At 46.1% G+C, this 23,140-nt stretch overlaps 1 protein-coding gene across 1 annotated transcript in view; it reads right to left on the bottom strand.

The window, feature by feature from the left end:
* Positions 1-23,140, bottom strand: part of CUL9 (cullin 9) — a 751,325-nt gene that overhangs the window by 17,410 nt on the left and 710,775 nt on the right. The window contains exon 40 of the mRNA XM_085610160.1: positions 6,102-6,235. Within this exon, the coding sequence (XP_085466286.1) occupies positions 6,102-6,235 (134 nt within the window). The remainder of the gene's footprint in view (positions 1-6,101; positions 6,236-23,140) is intronic.

Genomic DNA, 23,140 nt, shown 5'->3' with positions numbered 1-23,140 from the left:
TTTGCCTTTGGATACCATCTCATGCCCTCTTCTTTTGTGCTCATATGGAAGATATTGGAGGAGCTCCTCCATTTTGTCCAAGTCACTGCGCTGCAACTCTTGCCTGTGGCATCCATTCGCTTACTCTCCTTATCAGATGGAGAGGTGTCACCGGTGCCCTGAGAGTTCGTCCGCTTGCGAGGAGTGTGTACCACCAAAGAGTCCAGGGGTAATTGTCCCTGAATGTAGATGGGGTTTGTAGGGGACACCTTGTACTTTATCCACCTGGGAAGTGATAGCCCTGACTGACTGGGTCCTGAAAGATGTCAGGGGCTGGACGCAAAATGCCCTTGAGCATAGCCAAATATTGGGTGGAGCAGTGGGTGGTGGAGAGGGTCTCGAAAAGGAAGTCCTCTTCTATGGGGTAGATGTGTATATGGACTTTGTGATACGAGGCTGCCCTGGCTACCAGCTCGTGGTAAGAAGTGGAGTCATCAGGAGGGGAAGGCTGGACTGGTTAAAAGTGAGAATCGTGGTCTCAGGAATCACAATGTGGGGTGTATCTTGAGTATCCTCCCTGTATCTGAGTGCGGTGACCCCCTGAGGTCTATATGAAAGGGGGTCAGGTGGCGAGTCAGGCGGGGATGGAGAATGCTGTGGTCTTGATGGAGAATGGGGAGGGTGGTTGTGGTGGCTCAATATCCAGCATAGGGTTGGGAGCCTTGTCTGACTTCTTCCTGTGTTTTGCTGGAAGATGGACGCCAAGGATTCAGATGGCATTTGGGGGCTTGTGGATCTGTCACCAGTGGGCGGGTGGGGATCCCACCCATGTGGGGATGTAGCACCAGATGCTGCAGCTGAGTATTAATCTCGTCATGGAGCTTCTAAAGGATCGGTTCGACTAATGTCAGCGCTAATAGGGCTTCGCAGCCGACGCCGGAGTCTTTGGGACCAGTGCAGACTTCGGTTCCAATGCTGAGAGTTTCAGCTCCAATGGTCTGGTTGGCGCCAAGACTGGAGCAGATGGCACCAACTTTGATGGTTTCTTTGGCACCAAGATGAAGCCACCCATTGCATCCAAAAGAGAGATTCGGTGCGGACCATGGCTAAAAGGCAGGTATGGCCCAGAAGCCGAGCTCTGTGGGTCCACAGTGGCTGGACGTCCCTTTTTGAAGGGCTGCTCAACATGCGGGCAGTGTTGAGAGGTATAGGGAGCTGTACTCGCAACCACTTATGCCAGCGGAATATCCTCTAACTCCAGGTCCGAGCCGCAGCTTAGGTCGGGCCAGGAAACCTCATCAACAGTCGACGACTGAGCATGCTGTTCCCTTTCCAGGTCCTGTGTGCTGGAGCAATCTGGGGTGTCGTCTCCGCTTCTACGGGACATCTCGAGGCGACGGGCTCTGAGGTCACGCAGAGTTTGTTTCGAGTGGAAGGAGCGGCAGGCATCGCAGGCGGCCTCTGCTTGCTCAGGCAAGTGGCAGCGGTAGCAGGCCTGATGGAGACCAGTACAGGGGTACTCCACCTAGCAGCGAGGACAATATCTGAAGGGCATCTGTTTCGTCACAGTCGTGCATTCTCAAGAAGATGGAGGAGATGAGACGGGGATCCACATGGGGCAGAGGATGACCAAAGAGCCTCTCGGGATGAGGGACACAGACGTTGATCCGAGACGGTATTAACAGGAACCCCGAGTGAAAACAATACCGATGGAGGGAGATGGAAAGATGAAGGCCGAGAAGAGCACTGCAACGGTGTCGATCTGAGCATACATCCGAACCAAGTCCAGTAAAATTAGGAGGTGGGCCCACAACCAGCCAGTACCACCCGTAAGGAACAAAATAGAGTCCTAGGGTCAGGGCTAAGCCCACTTCCCACAGGAAGTGGTCATACAGAGAGTGTAGACACTAAAGGTAGGCTGTCCATTGGCTGCTTCCCTGTCACTCCCCTTGATTGAGTATTCAGGTGACACCCCTGGAACCAAGACCTCAGATTCGACAGACCTAAAGCCGAAGAGTACACAGAAGAGCTGCCGACCCGAGAACAGATGACCTGCTGTGGACTTCTGGCACAAAACCCTGCCTGTCTGCACCAAGTCCCGACAATTGTGGTGAACTGTCTCATCCTACTGCTTTGTGGCTTCTAAGAACCCCATAACACTACCAGTGCTTTTCAAACACTCCAAGAACTCACTTGGAGTAGAGGCACTAATCCCCTGCAGCCCGAAGGCACTGAAATGAAGAGCCCAGTCCACCGACTTGCAGCTCCCTAGCCAGACAGATGAAGCAACCGACCAGGAAGAGGTACCTGTGCTCTGGAAGGTCAGATCTATCTTCTCACCAAGTGAGAAGACACCATGACCTAACGGAGCCGTCCAGCTGCAATACCCGGGGTACCGGATACCCTGCGACAAACACCCACAGTGAAGAGCCAAGTCGGAACTGCAACTGACCTAGAGCATCAGCACCCCAGAGACCTACTCCGAGAGTGGCCCAGCAGTCCTGATTTTGCCCCTACCAGCTGTTTGCCCCTGACCGCAAGAAGCACACAGCCCAGCCAACCTAACTGCTCTGCACCCTCCCTGCCCCGCCTGGTCACCAAAGAATCGGTTGTGCTCCAAGGTCCCAAAGGCCCTTGAAGTCCAAGCCTCCGTTTGGAAGCTCTCAGACTTGTCCCCAAGTCCCCCTTTGCAGCGTGTTTCCAGGTGGCCCTCCTTCTTTGTAGCGCACCAAATACCAACGTCACCAGCACCCTGTTCCCGACTGAATCAGGGCAGCTCCAAAAGAATTACGGTAGTACTTTGGACATTGGCTTACTGCAACTCGAAACCCCGAAGGTGAACCCCTGAATCCGTCTGTACTGGTTGTGATATCTATATGCTTTTTCCTCCCATAGGATTGCATTGTGCGTAAAAGCGCACAACTTAGAACTATTTTACCTACCTGTAAAATGTTATAACAAAAACAGTACTTACTTTTGAAAGAAGTTCTTTGTTTGAAAAAATATATAGGAAGTGTTATTTTGCTAAATTTGTCTCAGAGTGTGTGTTTCATTTATTGCCTCTGCGAGTACAACACATGCGTAACACTATGCTTTGATAAACCTAACTGCTCACCCACACTACCACAACATAGAGCATCAGTGTTACCTGTTTTGCCTCTGTATACCAATTGGGGACTCACTGGACTCTGTACAGCGTTTTAGTACACTATACAAAGAGTCCGCGTCCTACACCTCTCCTTTGATCAACTGTCCTTCCATACGACACTTTCCTTTCTTGGCTCCTGCCCCAGTTCCTAACGAAGGCCTAGCCTAGGGCTATATTGCAATACAGACATTTTAAATAGCTGAACCATATCTGAATAGGACCAAGAATAGACTGTTTGAGTACTCACTTTGAACTGGACATGTTAAGTTCAGGCGCCTCCGGGATCCAAGGAGTGCCGAGGTGAACTCGAGGCTGCACCTGGCACTTTTGTTTACCCCAAGTTGTGTCTGGGTTGACGGAAACGTTCTTTACCTGCCATCCTAGTTTCCCTCAAATTTAACCTGCCTCATGAACACATAAACCAGACAATACTAGACCCAGTAAAGTATGTGCGTATGCCTAAAGGCCGATTATTTTGAATAAATGGACAAAACAGGGTCGTTACATTGCAGCGCTGCTTCTTCTTTAGAAAACATGATGGGCTTGGATAGGTCTCCCATGCACAGAGAGATGAGTGGAACGAACTTTGTCCCCCGTGAGATATGTCCTGAAATAATTGATGAATGAATATCTCGACTCACGCACAGGACCTTGGAACACTATATACAAGAGACAGGCTTCTTCAGATTTGCCTTTTTTTCCCGTGGTGGCCATTTTAGAGCCTTTAATATGACTATATTTAAATGTTACTTGCAATTAAGCTACAAAACAATAACAGAAAGCAATCTTGTCTTTACATGCATGCAAGAGGCTACGTGTCGATCTCAGACAAGTCTTGAAATGTTCCCAACTCATCTAACTTATATATCGCTCCTGGATGAAGGACGTCTCCTCTGCTGATAAACACAAAGTTTCCTTCACTCAGCCTCGCTGCAGCTCACCATCAAAATTAAGATTGGGTGACATACCGATCTGGACCGCCAGATCACGGTGGAGGAGACTGGAGAAGCGCTCTCTGCCAGGACTCTGGGGGAAACCCGTGGTTCTGATGGTTTCCCGGTTGAGTATCTACGCCGGTTCCAGTCCCTACTCCTTTTCCATCTGTTGCCACTTTACACCGAGGTAAGTTACCCCCGGGAATAGAGACAGCCGCGGCCGTCATGGTCCCTGAACCAGGCTACCATTGGACTGCTGCTCTTCCTATAGACCTCGCTCACTTATCAATGCCGACATCAATGTTTTTGCTAAAGTCCATGCCAACCACTTATCCCACACATTGACCTACTTGGTCTACCCCAACTAATGTGGCGTTATGCCAAACAGAAGCACTCTGCTTGTATCTGAAGGTCCAGTTGGCCCTCTACCAAGCCCCTCGCCTTGGTGGTTCCTCAGGCCTCCTGCTGGTGGATTCTGAGCAGGCTTTCAATACTGTTGACTGGTCCTTCTTGTATCTGGTGCTGCAGAGGGAGATCCTTGGACCATACTTTCACACACTTGTGGTTCTCCTCTACACCAACCCCACTGCTCAAGTCCAGCTAAACGGAACACGGTCTTCACCATTCCTGAGCTGCAGTGGCACCTGTAAGGGTTGCTCCCTCTCCTCTTCGCCTTGGCGCAACGCCCCTGGCGTGCCTCATCCGTTGTGATGTTTGCATCCAGGGGTGGTCATAGGATGGGGGCCCGGAGGTGCGCATCGTGCTCTACACCAATGATATTTTGGGGTTACTGGCCGACCCACAAACCTCAGGGTCTGTGTTGCATGGAGATCTTATGACTCTAGGGGGAAACATCTGAGCTTCAAGTGAACGAACACAAGTCCCTGCTAGTGCTCTTTGCTGAAGGCGCGGATTGTGGTTCCTGGCAAGCTGCGATTCCAATCAATCACGAGTCTTAAGTATTTAGGTGTCTACATTTTCTGCTTCTCCGAATTGGCCTGGAGCCTAAACTTGACACCCCTGCATGGATTTCATGCTTTCCAGGCACTGCCGGAGCAATTTCAGCTCTCCCGAACTCAGTTCCATGAATATCTGCAGCTGTGCCAAGCTCTGTTGGCCAGGATTCCTGTGGGCACCCTCATCCCAGAGTTTAGCCCCCTTGAGGCCAAACTGCTGATGAGGAGACTGGGCCCGGGAGGGGGTTGGAAAGGAGCTCTCCGCAGTTTTGGGCCAGCACCTCTACCTCACCCCGAGAATTGCGCTGCTGGGACTATTGGAGGATGTGGGTGGACAGAGAATGGAGTGCATATCTATCGGAGTGTTGACGCTGGTGGCCAAACGAGACATAGCTCACAATTCGAAGTCCCAGATTCCCCCTGCTGGTGGCACAGTGGAGGGGGAGGGAAGGACTGGTGTGCCCAACAGGAGCACCCCATCTACGAGGCCAGAGGTTGCCCACGCAAATACAAAAAGGTTTGGGGCAGGTGGTTGGTTTATTATGGACGGATGTGGTGATCAACTGATTGTTATTAAGCGCTGTTCATATTGTGTCGATTAGAGGAAGGTGGTCATGTTTATAGTAGTATTACTGATATAGGTTATAAATAAAAACAAATTGGACGACATGTGGCGTAAAAGAGTGCCCGTGTGCTCAGCTTATATGTATATCCAATCAGGCAGCCTGCAGGGGTTAGACTTACTTAATCAAAACACCATTAACTTAAACAACAACAGGGCTAATTTCTTTACTGAGACACCAAAATTATAAAGTAAAAGAACTTCTCAAATCTTATGTAACAAGTACCCATAGAAGCGGAATAGTTTAGCATCTAGTTTGACATTCTGTGTAGCTCTGTCTCTTACAAAAGACAACTTCTCTTTATGGATACCCTGCTAATTGTGGAAGTCTCCTCCACCCAACCCCCACAACGGCACGCACAAGACAACTTCTCTCTTTATGGTTACCCTGCCAGTTGTGAGAATCTCCACCACCCAACCCTCACACTGGCGAGTGATGTGGAACCGATGGGTGCACGCACCTGAGTTGAGTGCTGCAGAATAGCTGCAAGTCTCTCCTGTATCCTGCGCACCAGCTCCAGGCCGGTGTTAAACTGCTCTTCTTTTAGTAGCCGAATGGAGGAGGCCAAATCTTGAGACTGCAGCAGGGTGTCCTCTAGAAGGCAAGACAGCAACAGTGAACACATACAAAATGGACATGCAAAGCACGTTAGTGTGCAAGACTTCTGGTTAGCATTTTTCATAATACTTTATTTGGCACATAAATAGCCCTAAAAAATACATAGATACAACTTCATATACACCAAAAACATAAAAACAACAATACAAATCTAAAAACCAGGAATATCAACCATTACAACTCATCACAGTCAACTCATGGCACCACCCCTGACCAAGATCATCAGACCCTTAGCCCTCGCCTGAAGGGGTAAGATCTGATGCTGCACCTAACCCTCCATTGTTTTCCTAGATTTCATTGCTGCTTTTAAAAAGGTACAAACACCCTGTCAAACATAAAGAGTACAGTTGGAGATGAAATGCATCCCTACATTTCCTGAACTCCAAAAGTTTTCAAACTGGCTGTATAAATAGTATAAAATGTGGTTCATAAAATGAGCAAAAAAACTTAGTGCATCAGTTACTGCTCTAAGTGTCTTTCACAAGGACAGGCAATCACTGGCATCCCCGAATGAGCACGGGTATCAGAGAAATTCAAAGTCCAACCCACAGACATATGCTTCTTACTTGGCCTGCACGCCATGTGCGAGTTTCCATAATTTGTAACCACGTCCATGTGGTATTCTGGAGTCCCTGACAGGAAGATAAACCGAAAAAAACCAGCCGGATTCAAAAAGGTGCAATTGCTCGGACTCTTTATTTGAAAGTCTGGCAGGATAGGGATTGTTTTCCGGTGTGGTCTGGATGCGACTTGGCCGAACAATCAGAGAGATAACTAAATCAAAAAAAAGAAACAGTCACTGTCCGTGGGATCTTCCTTGCTCTGGGTCATCCGTAAGGTAGTGGGATCTTGGCCTTCTGTGTTTGTGGTCATCAAAACAGAGGTGCTCAGTAGGTGAGGGAAGGGAGGAAAAGAAGACAAGAAAACAGACCTGAGTCAATGCCGATATATCTATGTTTTAAATCTGTGCTACCATCACCGAAGGCAGGTGCGGGGAAGGGAGTGTGGAAATCCAGTAGGGTCTCACCCTTGTTCTAGTGCCCTACCTCCCTTCACAATCTCCCCACCAACCCCACCCAAAAGGTCCCCGAAGAGACACTTGCCTTGAGCCACGGCCCGTCCCCGGACCGTGGCGCTGGGACCCGGGGCGTCTTCTCCTCCCTTCAGCCCACCGGGATTGGTCGCCTTGAATATCTCGTTCTCTCGCCTGGTTTCGCCGTCTTCCACGATGCTCCTTTGTTCTTCCATCTCTCCTCCTTCGTTTTGAACTCCTCCCGTTCGTCGCTCTCCTCCTTCCTTCCTTTCGCTGTCCTCTGGATATGCCGCTCTACTTTCTCCGGTCTCGCGCAGTCCCAGCTCCTTTGCAGGACGTTTTAAGCGTCCCGCGTCTCCTTCCATGCGTGACTCCTCCCCCCTGGCCGAGTCCAAGGCTAGTCCGCTTCCCACTTCCGGAGTGGATTGCAGCGGCCCGGTTACGATCCGCTTCCAGTCCGCTCCGCTCTCCTTCTTACAGTCCAATTTGCTCATAAGGGAAATACAAGGTTACACCAGCATATGCAGAGCCCCTGGTGGCTATGGTATCATCTGCATAAAGCAACGCCGATATATGAGCTCGCAAAATCATCAGGATGCCTTGGGTAGCTTTAATCAGAGCTGGCGACATAGGACAATGTCTCAACGGGAATCAATGAGGGGAAGTATTTTAAGAAATAACCTAATTATAAAACATACATTAAATAACAGCAAATAGTTCCAAGAACACGGTTAGATGCATTTATAATTTCAGGAAAGAAGTACAGATAAGATTTAACAAATCAAAATGCGGAATCAACCATGCTATTTGAGTTGTGTACTACAAGTGTCGAATGTTGCTAGTATTACACAGGTCTCAAATGGGACTATGGGTGTTTACGGTGGTTGTTAATAAATTTCATCAGAGCTGGGGACAAAGTATTATTATGAATGACAAATAGTAGTGGGGTCAGGATGCAGCCTCGACACACCCCACCAGCTAAAGGGAAGCTATCAGACAGTTCTGCAGCCAAAGTGCACAGAACCTTCACTTCAAACCTCTCATGTAAAATACACAAGAAATTCCCGAATGCTGCCTCCAGCCCTAGAGCCAGCAGCATCAGCCAAAGCTTGGTTCTGTTAACGCAGTCAAAGGCGGCTGACAGACCCATAAAGGCGGGCTCAGCAGACAGCAATTGGTTCTGTTAACGCAGCTGACAGACCCATAAAGGTCAGGTTCAGCAGACAGCGCTTGGTTCTGTTAACGCAGTCAAAGGCAGCATACAGACCCACAAAGGCCGGTTCCGCAGACATCGCCTGGTTCTGTTAACGCAGTCAAAGGCGGCTGACAGACCCATAAAGGCCGGTTTTGCAGACAGCGCTTAGTTCTGTTAACGCAGTCAAAGGTGGCTGACAGACCCATATTGGCCGGTTCAGCAGACAGCGCTTGACGATGGTATGTTTGCCAATAATCAGATTCAGCTTTAAGCACGGTTCCACTGTACCCAGCCCTTGAGGAAATGCAAACTGATGAGGACATAGAATGGTATTGGCAAGTTTCTAATGATTAAATATCACCCGTCCGATTAGTCTAACTATGCTACCAATGAGCAAAACTGGGCGATAACATTTGGGTGACTTACGATCCCCTTTTTAGGTCTCGCCTGACCCAGCGCATGCGCTGGTCTGGCGAGACTTATTGAGAGGGCTCCAAAAAGTGCTACCAGGCCAGCCTAGAGCTACAGTGCATGTGCGCGGGCGCGCGCACCGCGCTTGACCGCATTACTTTAACTTTCGCGGCCGCACGGCCGCTTGTTCTGCTAGCCTCGTCTTCATGCTTGGTAGCGATGACCTGGTTACTCTTCCCTTCCACCCGCTTTCTCGTCCTTGTTTTTTCTATCCCCGGCGTCCCTGTTTCTTGTCCATATTGTTTCTGTTACTCCCTCCCCGTCTCTGTTTCTCCCTCCCTGCCTGTATTTCTTTCTCCTTGCCCTCGTTCGTCACTCCCAGACGTTAACAAGTCCAATGCTCTAGGCGCGTCTCAAAAGGTGTTATTGCTAAAGAGCTTCATGTGTCCCTTAAACAGTTCTTACAAGTGCTGTCTCTTCTAAGTTGTGCATCTCATATTTTTTGCAGTCTAATTTAGCCTGCACTATCCATTATTACCTTTCATCCTCCGTACTAACCCTGACGATAAATTGACTCATGGCTGTTCTTGTATGCTTGCAATAGATGGCTTAGGTAAGGCAAACGCCCACAAAGCACTCACCCCTTTTATTGTGATGGTGAGTAGTTGAAGTAGTTGAGGTCAGAAATACTTGTATAGTCAGTTGTATTTCTTAGAAGGCCAGACTCCAGCCGTAATATTCAGATGTGACTGGTGTTTGTGTAAGTGTGCAGCACGCGCGTAAATAACGCATTGCACAGTGTATCTTCTCCACGTGCCGTATTTAGTTGCCTCTTGAGGTGAGAGTTAACCCGTGTTTTGTTGAATCCGCCTTTCCTTACAGCATGGAAGACTTTTACCCCAATAAGAATCATGGCCCCGACTCAGGCATTGGCAGTGATAACGGAGATAAACGACTATCTACAACCGAAGTAAGTCTCGAGCTCCGAGCCAGAGTCTGTTGATACCATTGTCAGTCAGCCTGGTAGAATGTTTTTAATGTACTGTAAATATTCTCTTTACAATGCATAAGAGTTTTCCTTTATACTGATAAGAAGGCACAGTGTAATGGATGTCGATTCACCAAAATGCCAGGGGTAGCAAAAGTGACATCATATGAACATTGACCCTTAATCGTCCTAGGAAATGATGCCACAAGAACTTAACCCCGATTACATCATAATAATTGACACCATTGAAGTGCCACAAGAAATGCATGATAAATGCAATAACACCACATAGGCAAATGTCTATTTCAGGATACCACTTGAATTAGGGTGCTGCCATGATATTCAAGGAGATCATTACTCGTTTCCATAAGTATTACTTGGAGATATAGTGCCGTAAACAGCACTGGGATCCTTCATGTTTTATACCGCAATAGTCCCGATTTAATAGTTTACCGACAGCTATGAGAAATGTTTTGCTAAATCATAGGGAGAGAAAAAATTCGTTTAAATAAGAAATAGTTATGTCCACATATATCAATTGGTGTAGCCCATAAGTTGTGTATGAGCTATATCACTGGCCTAATTTATTCCTTACTGTTAGTACGTTTTGATTTAAGATATTTTCAAAGGCTATATTTGTGTGAAGCACAGAGGTGAAGATTTCAGTCAGACACTACATTTTTCATGTGCTCACTGTAATTAAATATGGCATCGATTTATTTAAAAATGTTTCTTTTCAGTTCATTTTTTATATAATCAGAAAAATGAATATTGCACTACCATCACCAATAACAACACCACCAACACTACCACAAATACCACCACCACTAACATCAATACCACAACCACCAATACCAATCCCACCACCACCACCAATACCACCACCAGTACCACCACAATCAGCAATACCTCCAATAACACCAATACCACCAATACCACCACCAATTCCAGTACCACCAATACCACCACCACCAATACCACCACCACAAATACCACTGATACCAATATCACCACCAATACTAATACTATCACCAATACCACCACCAGTACCAGTTCCACCACCCCCAATACCAATACCACCACCACCACCAATACCACCACACCACCACCACCAATACCGCCACCAATACCATCAATACCAATACCAATCCCACCACCAATACCGCCCTCACCACCAATACCAATACCAGCAATACCACCACCAATGCCAACAATACCATCACCAGTACCACCACCACCAATACCACCACCACCACCATCAATGCCACCACCACCAATACCACCACTGCCAATACCCCACTACCATTACCCCATCACCAATACCACCACCAATGCCACCACCACCACCAATGCCACCACCACCAGTACCACCACCACCACCAATACCAGTACCATCACCTCAGTGCCTCTCGCTCACTAGTAATAGCAGGGGCACTGTACAAGGCCGGAGCGGCAGCCAAGACCATCCCTCTCTCCCTTCATGCCTGCCATAAAGCACAGCTCGCCCTGCACCAGGAGGTGAAGCCAGGGTCCTACTACAGCTGGAGTGTTGTTTTTTATTAGGCCAAAGATAGCAATGACATTACGCAATGCCACACTGCACACTCACATCACAGAGAGGGCAGGAAATAGAGCGCTCTTCCTCCTGCGCCGCGACAGTGTAATCACAGAGAAAAAGGTGTTGGAGGGCTTTGTTAGTGTTTATAGCTCGGATCATATGTAACTCTCACATCACACTTTGTGTCTGAGTAATTTACAACACTTACACATCTGCGTCACTGCACTATTTATCACTACCTTGAAGACGTCGTAGGCCACTCTCTTCCGCTGATATTTACAATCTAACAAGCGGTCGGGTAGGCCCTTTATTGGAATGCCGTAGGTCTCGCATTTCCGAGAGTTTAAGCTATTAGTATTGTAAATGACAATGCCTTTTATTTATGTTTTAAAACCCAAAACATAAATAAAAGGCATTGTCATTTACAATGCCAGTAGGTCAAACTTGCATGAATACGAGACCTATTGCATTGCAAATGTTTATATGTATTTGTTTAAAGAGAGGAAACTGTCATCCGCAGGCATCCTAGCACTAGAACTGCGGAGAGACACATAGGGAGGGGGAACAAACTCAAACAGTGACAAACTAGAGCCAGAAAGACACACAAAACTGAAAAAACAAGCATTGGCATAGCCAATAGGTCTCGCCTTTGGGACCTTATAAGTGTTTAGCCATGCAACACTTGATGTTGTTGCACCAAGGATATTGTGCTGGATAACTTCAGCACAATATCCTTGGTGCAACAACATCAACTGTTGCATGGCTAAACACTTATAAGGTACAAGGTTTAGCCATGCAACAGGTGATGTTGTTGTACCAGGGATATTGTGCAGCAAAACTAAATACTTATAAGGTCCCAAAAGCGAGACCTATTGGCTATGCCAATGCTTGTTTAAAGATGGGACCGATTGTGGAAAGTGTCCAAGACCGTGGGACCTTACTGCATAATAAATGATTAAAAACATTAGTTATCAGGGTCTCCCACGGATCAAGGTTATACTTTATTAAGTCCATAGGGACCCCATCTGGTCACCCAGCTTTACCTTTGCGGCTTTGCCTAATGGCGAGAGCGACTTCCTGTAAGGTGACTGACCTGGTTGGAGAGTCAGACAAGTTGTCCCTAAACTGCTCCTTGACGCGCTAATCTACCACCAAGTGATAAATAATACTAAAATGCGTCACCCACTCAGGGCCTGGAGCGTTTCAACTTAGAAAGGGGGTAGGTGGCATTTCCCTTTGTTTAATCTTGTTTATCGTTTCCCAGAACTTCTGACTGCACTTGGTAGGCGTGGCACTTTGTGTGAATACCCAACCCCGACATTCAAGGCTTCCTCCTTAACCTCAGGATATGCTACAGGCTTGGAGGGCTGATCGCACCGCCGTAGGATCTTTAGGGATTGCAGAGAGGGCCTTCCTTAACCTATGGTTGGCTGAGGAACACAGACTGCCAAACAAGCAGTCTCTCGCTTGCCCACACCTAATTGGCTGTAAAGGTAACAGCCTAAGGTTCTGATTTAAGGTGACAAAATGGGCCATCATTTCATCTCCTTGAAGACCGGACAAACAATGCAAGAATGTCATGAGACTTCTGCAGCGTGGCAAGGGTTCCTGGTGCCATAAGAGCCTCAGACCAACCGTTATGCGGAGTTATAGGGACTGATACCCCAGGGAGAGGCGTTTTACACTCATGGAAAATCTCCCACTAAATACAAGGCATTATGAACACCCAATTCCATCGCTAGAATTTCACAATGCGAGAACCATGTTGAAAAGTTACCGTTGCAAAAGTGTAGTCTATTACTACAGCCCTGCCATGCCCTCTGAAATGCCTTCTATGCTGAGAAGCTCAATGAGACCAACAAGGTATCTGCCCAGCACCTCTCTGCGATCAGATCTACCCCAATGAGGTGCCCTGTGTCTTATGCAGTCTCCAGCTATACATTAGAATCCCTACAGAGGAGGGAATTAGGTTGTGTCATTTTACAAGGTGCTACTGGCTTTAACTCAGATAAAAACGCAAACAAATGTTTACAATGAATACACTCAGGATTTAAAAAATCATTATTATAGAAATGAATCAAATAATAATAAAAAGTGCTGAGTTCGTCCTTAATAAGCATAGCCATAAAGGTTATATTTCCGTTTCACTTTCAGATTTAGAATAATCCCAACAGAGACTCGCCTTCGGATAGCCGGAGACTAAAAACATGTAAAGCCAGGGCAGGATGGGTCAATAGTTTCCCAGGTTGCCTGTAATAGAACAATGGTCAAATCTTGCAATTAGGTCTAACCAAGCTGGATTATTAGCCTGTTTCTTTGAAACCAACAATGTGCCAGCTCAGCAAGTTAAAAGAACACTCCAAGCTAACATTCTTGGGGTCCCTTAACAGAGGCCCTTCACCCAGAGCATTAACAATGCTGTGTGATGCAAACAATCGAACAGGATTACCAGCATAAGCACCATCTAAAAGTCAGTCCACACCGGAGAGAACATCAAAGCGGTTCGACAGAGACCTGTGGCCTGGTCCTTCTTGCAAATATGTAAATCTGGTTCCCACGCCATTGATGCTGCATTTAGAGCACTCAGTGAGCCAACCCGTGCACCTGCAGATTTATTACTAAATATGTTGGCAAGATGAGGATGTCGTGAGTGATGGGACAGGGCACAAGGTCTATTAAAAGAAAACCAGCGGAACCATAATGCTGTTACTCCCCACGACCACGTTACTTAAGGACCTAAACAGAAGAGTCTGTGCTAAGGAAGAAGACGTAAAATGTATGATGACACAACCCTCCACCCCAGAATCCACCCAACTCTGTCATATCAAGATATCATTGGAAAGAGCAAATGGAAACCCTCGATAGCGTGCAAGCCTATCTAAAGCTCGGTTCCTGAGCTTACGGTTAGTCCCTGCCTGCCCACTATGCAAGGAGGGGATCTCCAATGAGAATGGCCACGTGGGGGCACGCACTTGAAGGCGGACACATTTTAATCTGAGTGCGGCTCACAGCGGGGTTGTCTCTCCAAGCGCTGGTTTGATAGAGACCCACCTCGATGAACTCGTTCCTTCAGGAAAGAGGGCGTAGCCCAGGTGTGCTGCTGTACCCAGACTCTGGTGCTAAAGGGATAGCATTGGAATGGCTAGAATTGGCCCCATCAGGCAATCCTGAGGTGTCTGCAGTTGTGGCACTGCAGCAAAAGGAAGGTGGAAGATTTATCGGAGTTAGTCCCTTTATCGCTGTTACTCCCAGATCTTACCGGATCAGACTGGCAGTCTTACATAAATATTAGCACAATCTGCCGCTCCATAGCTTTGAGCCACTCAATAAGAGGCGAAAGTTCGGCATAAAAAAAGATCCTCAATTTTTTCACAACAGAGTTCCATCAAATGAGCTTTCCCCATGCGCGGCACACGCAGCAGTGTAGGATGCTGCCTCCCTGTACTAAAATGAAGTACACTATGCAGAGAGTCCAGTGAGTCCCTTATTGGTTGACAGAGGGAAAACTAGATAATACTAAAGCTCTATTTGTAGTATTGTGATTGAGCGGCTGGGCTAAGTATTAGTTGTGCTCACAGAGGCAATAAATTAGACACACACTCGAAGAATAAATCCAAAAGAATTTTAGAAAAATAACACACATATATTTAAACCAAGAATATTGTTCACAGGCAAGTACTGTATTTCTCATGAATTATCAAAGATAGAAAAATAGTTCAAAGTTCTGAGCTTTTAAGCACAATGCAATCCTATGGAAGGAAAAAGCAAGTATGCATATACAACACTTCGAATGGTTTCAGGGGTTCACCTTCTGGTTTGAGAGTAGTAGTAAGCCAAGGTCCAAAGTTCTAGCAGCAGTTTGTCGAGCGTGTCAGGGATGCGGACGGAAGAAGGGTGCTGGTGTAATTGGTTGCTGGCGCGTTACGAAAGAGAGGGGCCACTAAGAAACAGGCTGCATAGGGGGATTTGGGGACAAGTCCGAGGACTCTCACACGAGAGCTGGGGTAGCAAGGGCCTTAGGGACAAGGGAGCACAGCCGGTCAATCATTATCCAGGCCGGGCTGGCTGTTTGCAGAGCAAGTAGGTTGGCTGGTCTCAGTCTGCAAAGGTGCTCCTCGGGGTAAGGGGCAAACAGCTGGCAGGGGCAAACTCAGGCCTGCTAGGCCACTCTCGAAGTGGGTCTCAGGGGGCTGACGTCCCTCGACGGCTGCTCACTTCGTGGGAAGTTGGATTCCCGATTGGACTCTTAACTGTTGGTGTTGGTTGCAGGGCATCTGGTACCCCGGGTATTGGCGCTGCATGGCTGATAGGTCCTGGTGACCTCCAACTCATTGGAGAGACAGATCTGACCTCACAGAGCACGGATACCTCCTCCTGGTCGGTTGCAACATCAGTGGGGCCACGGAGCTGCAACTCGGTGGACCAGGCTCTGTGGTTTGGTGCCTGTGGGCTGCAGTGGAGTAGCTCCTCTACTTCAAGGGAGTTCTTGGTGGTTTCCAAAGGGCTAGTGGTCCTCTGGGGTTCTTAGAGGCCACCCAGTAGCAGGAAGAGGCAGTTCACCTTGGTTGTTGAGTCTTGAAGCAGCAGGCAGGGTATCGTGCCAAAAGTCTATTGCAGGAACTCAGATCTCGGGTTCAGTGGCTCTTCTTTATCCTCTACGACTTTAGGTCTGCCGCATCTGAAGTTCTGGGTCGATGGGTGCCACCTAAATACAAAACTTAGGGGCATTAAAGTGTACCAGGTAGTAGCCAATGGGCTGCTTCCCTCTATGGTGACTACATCCTCAATATGACCACTTCCGGTGGGAAGTGAGCACAACCCTGACCCTAATAGACTAATTCTCTCCAACACAAGATGTAGGAATCTGAAAAGCGGGGTCTACGGCAGCGCCCCTACCTGAGGGGTGGTGCAGGCTGGATGTTGACACTCCTCTTAAATTTACTAATTTTACATCCTGTCCTCCCACCAAAACTAGGGTCAGGAAAGGGGGGGGGGGTTAGCATCTCCTAACAGGAGAGGCCTGGGTTGCATTTCAAAGGCAGAATGTTATTTGAAGCTTCCCGCCCTGGAAGGCAATTCCTGCTTGGGGGAGGTGTGAACACCTCCGCCCAGAGCAGGCTTTGTTCCCTTTGAGAGTGAAGGCTCTCACCCCAGGAATTCAAACAACAAAGAGTGACCCTTCAAGACAGCAAAGGGAACTGGGTTGAGACAGGCAACAATAAACTGTTCCCTTTGGTATTCTTCACTACTTAAACTATCCTTATTCATACGCACTCTTTTATTCAAGTGAACCCCAATATGTAAACAACAAAAACGAAAAGATATTAAATAAATTGCCTTGCCCGCAATATAAAAATATCTCCTTTTTATAGAACGGTGTTTCTTACAAAATGATTGTTCTATTCTACACAATGTTAAAAACCCAATACAATTTCATTAAAAACATGCTATTTCATGAACGAGACAGACACAATTTGATCTCATATACCTTTGTGTATCTGCAATTTTAAGTGACAAATGGCACATCACATTTCATTATGTATTTAATCATTCAAGAGTTTCCAAATATAATTCATTTGCATGTATAATACCTATTACTTCTACAAATCCAGGATACAAAACACAATATAAAAACAATACTACAAACAAAAATGTTGACGCAGCGTTTCAGTGGCATAGTGCTGGTTTACACCACCTTCTTCAGGATAGATTAAAAACAGTATTGTAGAATCTGGAATTATAAGTAAAACAAAAGAAAAATACATATGTAAATATTCAATCTCACGAGGTATTTTGACTTACTGACAAGGCAACAATATTTTAATAAACCCATTAGAAAGACTGGGGTTTGGGACATATTTCCAAATGAGGGACTTTTAAAATTATTTAAAAAGAGGGGGGGGGAGGAGGTTGAAACAGATTCCAAAAGGGACCATAAGCCCTTCCCTCAAATTTAACCTCGCAGACATTCGTACTCACAATCTTGTGTTAGACTGCACATACCTAAAATAGAGGTTCATGTGCAGTCATATTATATCTTCATCTTGATGCGATGAAAGAATGTTTCTCGGTGCCTTGATTAATATATCTCTAACTAGATGTTCCATTTATCTTTAAGGTATTTTAGCGAAATAGACCCACCTTTTAAATCACAAAATGAGTAATAATAAGTAAAGTGATAAAAATGTCTTTGCTTTCCCGTCAGGATAGATAAACCCTTGGGACGTAAAAAGAAGGAAATAACTGAACCTGAACTTCGGTATAGAGGAATTGATAAATCTCTATGAAAATATACATCTTGTGTTTAAAAGGTGGGTCTATTTCGCTAAAATACCTTAAAGATAAATGAAATATCTAGTTAGAGATATATTAAAAATAACAGAAGGGTAAATTATATGAATTCTAACCCAAGTATTGATATAACGTTTCAGATAATTGTAGGTGTAATCAAGGAACCGAGAAACATTCTTTCACAGCATCAAGATGAAGATATAATATGACTGCACATGAACCTCTATTTTAGGTATGTGTCAGTCTAACATAAGATTGTTTGTGAGTACGAATGTCTGCGCAGTTGAATGTGAGGGAAGGGCTTATGGTCCCTTTTGGGATTTGTTTCACCACCCCCCTCTTTTTAAATAATTAAAAAAGTCCCTCATTTGAAATATGTCCCAAACCCCAGGCTTTCTAATGGGTTTATTAAATTAGGTCTACCCACTGCGCTGGCCATACACTTGATCTTCTTTTCACAAATGCATCGGAAATGATCGTTGAAGCCCCCGAACCACTATTATGGACCGATCATTTTCTATTGAAATTTAATATTCCGACCATCCCAAAAAAGAAACCTAATTCAGATAGCAAATTCATATTCAACAAAACCAAGGATCAATGCAACGAGCTTGCGGATTTCTTTTATAATAAAGTCACAACAATTTACTCCACCTTCCCCACCTCAGACATAATTCCGGATACACTCCACCCTCCCCCCCCTAAAGCACCTCGGCACCCCAATCAGCCTCTCCTCGAGCATTTTGTTCCCTTGGATCTTGACATTTTAAGCAAGGTGGCATGGCAAGTAAAATCTGGCTCCCCCCGTGATCCCGCCCCTCCAGAAGTTTTATTACAGGCAAGCCCAGCCACTCTACCTGTCATCCGGGATCTGCTAAATACCTCTATCTCCGCTTGCTCAGTCCCCACTGCTTGGAAGCAGGCCATGGTACGGGCACTGCTGAAAAAGCCCAGCCTGGACCCAAACGATCATTCCAGCTATCGTCCCATTTCACTTCTCCCTTGGACCAGCAAGGTGCTAGAAAAGCATATAAACACGCAGCTGGTCCAGTTTCTGGAGGACCACTCCTTACTTCACACATCCCAGACAGGCTTCAGACCAAAGCATGGCACTGAAACCGCCTTGCTAGCCGTCACGGTGTGGAAATATGGATTTTTCTGATCAGTTATGTCCCCTATCTTGGACCCCAACGGTTTCATGTATAAATCACAAGTACATGTATGTTCCCTCCAGTTCCAGTTATGAAGACGCAAACACATGTGCGTCCACCGTCAACATGTCCTCTTTCAGATCCGCCATGAATGGGCCGGATATTCCATTCTTAAGTATGAAAGGCCACCGGCTTTATATGGTTCACTTATGCCATTTTACAGTCCAGGCGAGTAGGCCCTGATTCTGCCATCAAGCTTTTCTTGCCTCCTGCCTCTGAAAGCTCCAGTCTGAGCCTGCATCTGTGACCATGAACTTTGTCTCACTCCCTGCCCGGCTAACGGTGCCTGACATCAGCCTGTTGCCTGCCAAAAACTGTATTTCACCTTCGAAATTATCTGCTCCGCTCCCTATCCAATGCATTCCTGTCTAGTAGTTTAAGTAAACATTCTTCCAGCTACCGAGCAAAAGGCCCGGCTTCTCTGTCTTTATGCAAGTAATTCATAGCCCTGTTACTATGGAAGATTTCTGCCCTCGCATCTAGTGTAGACACTTAGACGCTTGTACACGCACTAATAGTCAGTATAGTCAGTATAGAATAAGATTCTACTCTAAAGAGACTTCTCTTTTGGATAACACAGTTCTTTAAACATAGGATGTTAGATATGATTTGGGATTAGGTTGACTTGACCCTCTAGACTTCTGTCGCCACATGTAGAGCTAAATGTCAAGTCCCCTTCACCCCCTAGTTGCACGTCAATCACACGTCATGCCGCTGCGCGCGCATTTCTGCCAAGTATTTCTGCTGACATTGCGAAATTCTTTCATGGAACCACCCTATTATGACATCATACCTGATGACGTTCTCTAGTTACACCCAGTTACACCCACTTTTGCTACGCATGTATGTTTTATCTTTACTATCAATTGTTACGCCTCCTGCATTTGCTTCACTGTAATGCCTATTGTATAAAAATGATTACTTGTCAATAAAGTAGGGTCTTCACTTCCTGAACCTTCGTGGTGATGGAATATGGAGCTCCTCAATTTAAATTGATTTTGGAATAAAGCCCGTTCCGAACCTCTAATACCACGGATTCTGCCTCTTATTTTACTGAGCTATTATTATAGATTTTCCGCATCAAATTAAGTTCCGGTAATTAAATTATTTACCACATATATGGCGCCCGAATAGGGACACTTTCTCATCTCACGCGCCGGCGGTGCGTTGCAGGCCCGGTCTCCTGTCACAGCTGGACGGACAACAACGCGTACCCACAGGATTTCCTGTATCTCCCTCCTGCCGAGCGGGGGTAACTGAGGCTGCGATCAACACCCAGACGAGGCGGTGAGAAGTGCGAAGTATCCCGACCAGAGCCTAGCTGAGAGAGCAAGATCCGAGGTATACAGAGGCCCACCAGTTTCCGAAGTTTCCGAAGTTCCGAGTCGAGTCCAGTCCGGTTCAAGTTCAGTTCAGTTCCGAGGCCTTCCGTTCCGAGCTACCCGGTGAGTACCATTATCGGGGAGGCGTTCTGACGTGCACATAGGTTGTGCCGGTCAAGACGGGTTTGGGTACACAAATCCGGTCTGCACTGTTTCAGCAGTGTATCTGTACTGTTTAGCAGTATATCAAGTATGTCTAGTATATAATTCAGAATTATCTAGTTAGTATCGAGTATTATGCTTAGTGACTGGTTCCCTAAATGACCATCATTGTTTATTCATTAAATGTTAAATGTTAAAATGTTTTAAATACGTTCTGTATATTGTGGTGTGAATGACTGTCCATTATTGTGTTTTATGGTATTAAACGTGTTCAAAATTAGGTATCAGATCAGTTCTCAATATGCCGCTCTTTTCGAAATTAAGACAGATCAAAACTAGAAAAGGGGTACTCGAAGAAGCTGTTCCCATTCCTCCTAGGGACACTCCAGGGTACTTCATGTATCATAAACATGGCCTAGACGCCATATTATTTCTTGATCTATGGGTAGACTACACCAAGCAATTACCAGAAAGTCAGAGGTGGCCCGTAGCGGGGACCTGGAATGCAGATTGCATCATGAAAGTAGAAGAAGAATTATGGAAAAAGAAAGCTAGACAGTCACAGAAAGATGCCATTGAATTATGGCATAAAGAATCATATAGACGCACAGAAAAAGCGCTCAGACAGGAAGAGAAAAGTAAGGAGAATTCAAATAAAGTTCGAGAAAGTGTACTAATTGAAGGAGGTACTCGAGTAAAGTCAGAACAAACAGACAGACAAAGAAATGCCCTTGAAAATGGTATGTATCCTCTTCTGGCCGAAGGATTACCTAAGGCTACTCCGGAAATACCAAAAGACTTGCCACCCCCATTGTTTCCGATAAAAGTACATCCCAAAGGGCATCCCAGATCCGCAGAAGATGTTTTTCTTTCCTCTTATTTAGACGACGCAGCTCCCGAGTATGGTAACGCTGCGCCACATAGACCGTCTGCCGAGGGGGTTCAACGCCAAGACCCTCCTCCGTCTGTACCTCTGCAACAGCAAACCCCGACACAAGTTCCGGCAAGCACATCTGTTTCTACATCTGCATCCACACCTATGGTTGCTATATCCCGTTCAACGAATCCTTTCACATCCAGCACCCCAGGTGGTGCTACCGGAGGTACATCAAGCATTTTTTCTACGCCACCCAGAACAAATAAACTTTCCTTTCAAGAATTAGCCCACCAACGTACACCCAAACTAGTAACTCCCAACACGCTCAAGGAACTTCTAATAGATTGTAGATATGACCCTGTGCCCGGAAAAGGGGACGAAATGATGCTGGCATCATTATGTATCCGACGAGCTGCAATATACTTAGGGAAGCTACCAGGAATGACTGCACATTTAGAAAATATATATCATTTTGTTCAGTCAGGGCGAGACCCTGAGAGTATTAACAGAGCCATGGAGTACCAAAAGGTGGAAATACAGGGGGAACTGTTACGTTTCCTCATAAACTGTGTGATCAGAAATCAAGATCAACCAGGGGTAAATCCGGAAGAAATGCAAATTCTTACCACATGGGGTAAAAATATATCAGAGGGGAGACACGATAAACGATCATGTATAGTAACTATGTGCCGAAAGATCCGCAGAGAAATAGAACGAATACACGAAGAAAGATTAGCAGTAGACGAACCTGAACAAACTGAGGACGAGGAAGAATTAGAACTGCCCACAGGACAGTTAGAAACCATGGCCTATGTAGGTAGAGGAAGATCTTGCAATAATACTAGATGCTTTACTGATCCGATATGTCCGATACGTCCAGATAATAACAGAAAATTCCAAACTCCTATAATAAATATAAGGTCCCCCGAACATTCATTCCAAGCCGCTGACAAATTACTCCGAGAACGAAGGGGTTATCATATACTCGATTCTATGGACGAACAAGAATTAGCCAGGTCAGCCGTACACTGGGTTGATAGTCCTGGAAAATATGGTGATGATACACTAGCGCATACGTTTTTGAACCTCGCCCCAGATGAACAGCGTTTAGCTGGTATCTATATGATTCAACAACTCCTTATATTATATAAAAGCCAACACTCCGATCCTGGCCCCTTACCTGATATATTGACTGAATTACTCACGAATAAATGGAGAGGTTCCGGTACTAAGTTAATTAGAGAAATACTAGAATCTAGAAGGCAGTACATTCTTTTTGTATGTCCTGAACATGTCTCACTGCCCATCAAGGAAAGAACGACGTATTACATAGATAGACAAAATCCCTTACGCGAAGTGCCCCCGATAAAGGGTGATGACAATGAGTTTAAACGTGTGTTTGTGTACACACCCATATCCAAAATAGAACTATTAGAAATGAAGAAAGTGGTACCCAGTCATGACAAAGACCCAGCGGGTTTCCACCGTGAAATTAAAGATATGTTACTCATGGGAGAATATACCTACCCCGACATTATGACAATATTGAAGGTATTAATGCCTGCGGGCATTTACGAAAAACTCAAGGAAAAGGATTGGGAGGTGGGAGACCAGAAGATAGATTGGACAGGATTAGAGAACGAAGAAAAAGCTCGAGGTCCAGGTTCAGGGCTCGGGGACAAGACCAAAGCACTACCAGGTCTACTAGTACAGGTACTGCCCCGTTTATTAACTACGAAAAAGGAAGACTGGGGTGCAATCTCAGCCTGTAAACAAAAATCAGATGAAGACACTAGTGATTTCTATTCCCGATTTGAGAAATGTTTTGGTATA

This window comes from Triturus cristatus, chromosome 6 (genome assembly GCF_964204655.1).
Source record: "Triturus cristatus chromosome 6, aTriCri1.1, whole genome shotgun sequence".
NCBI classification, from domain to species: Eukaryota; Metazoa; Chordata; class Amphibia; order Caudata; family Salamandridae; genus Triturus; species Triturus cristatus.
The sequence above is the reverse complement of the archived record's forward strand: the minus strand, read 5'-3'. Positions and strand labels throughout refer to the sequence as shown.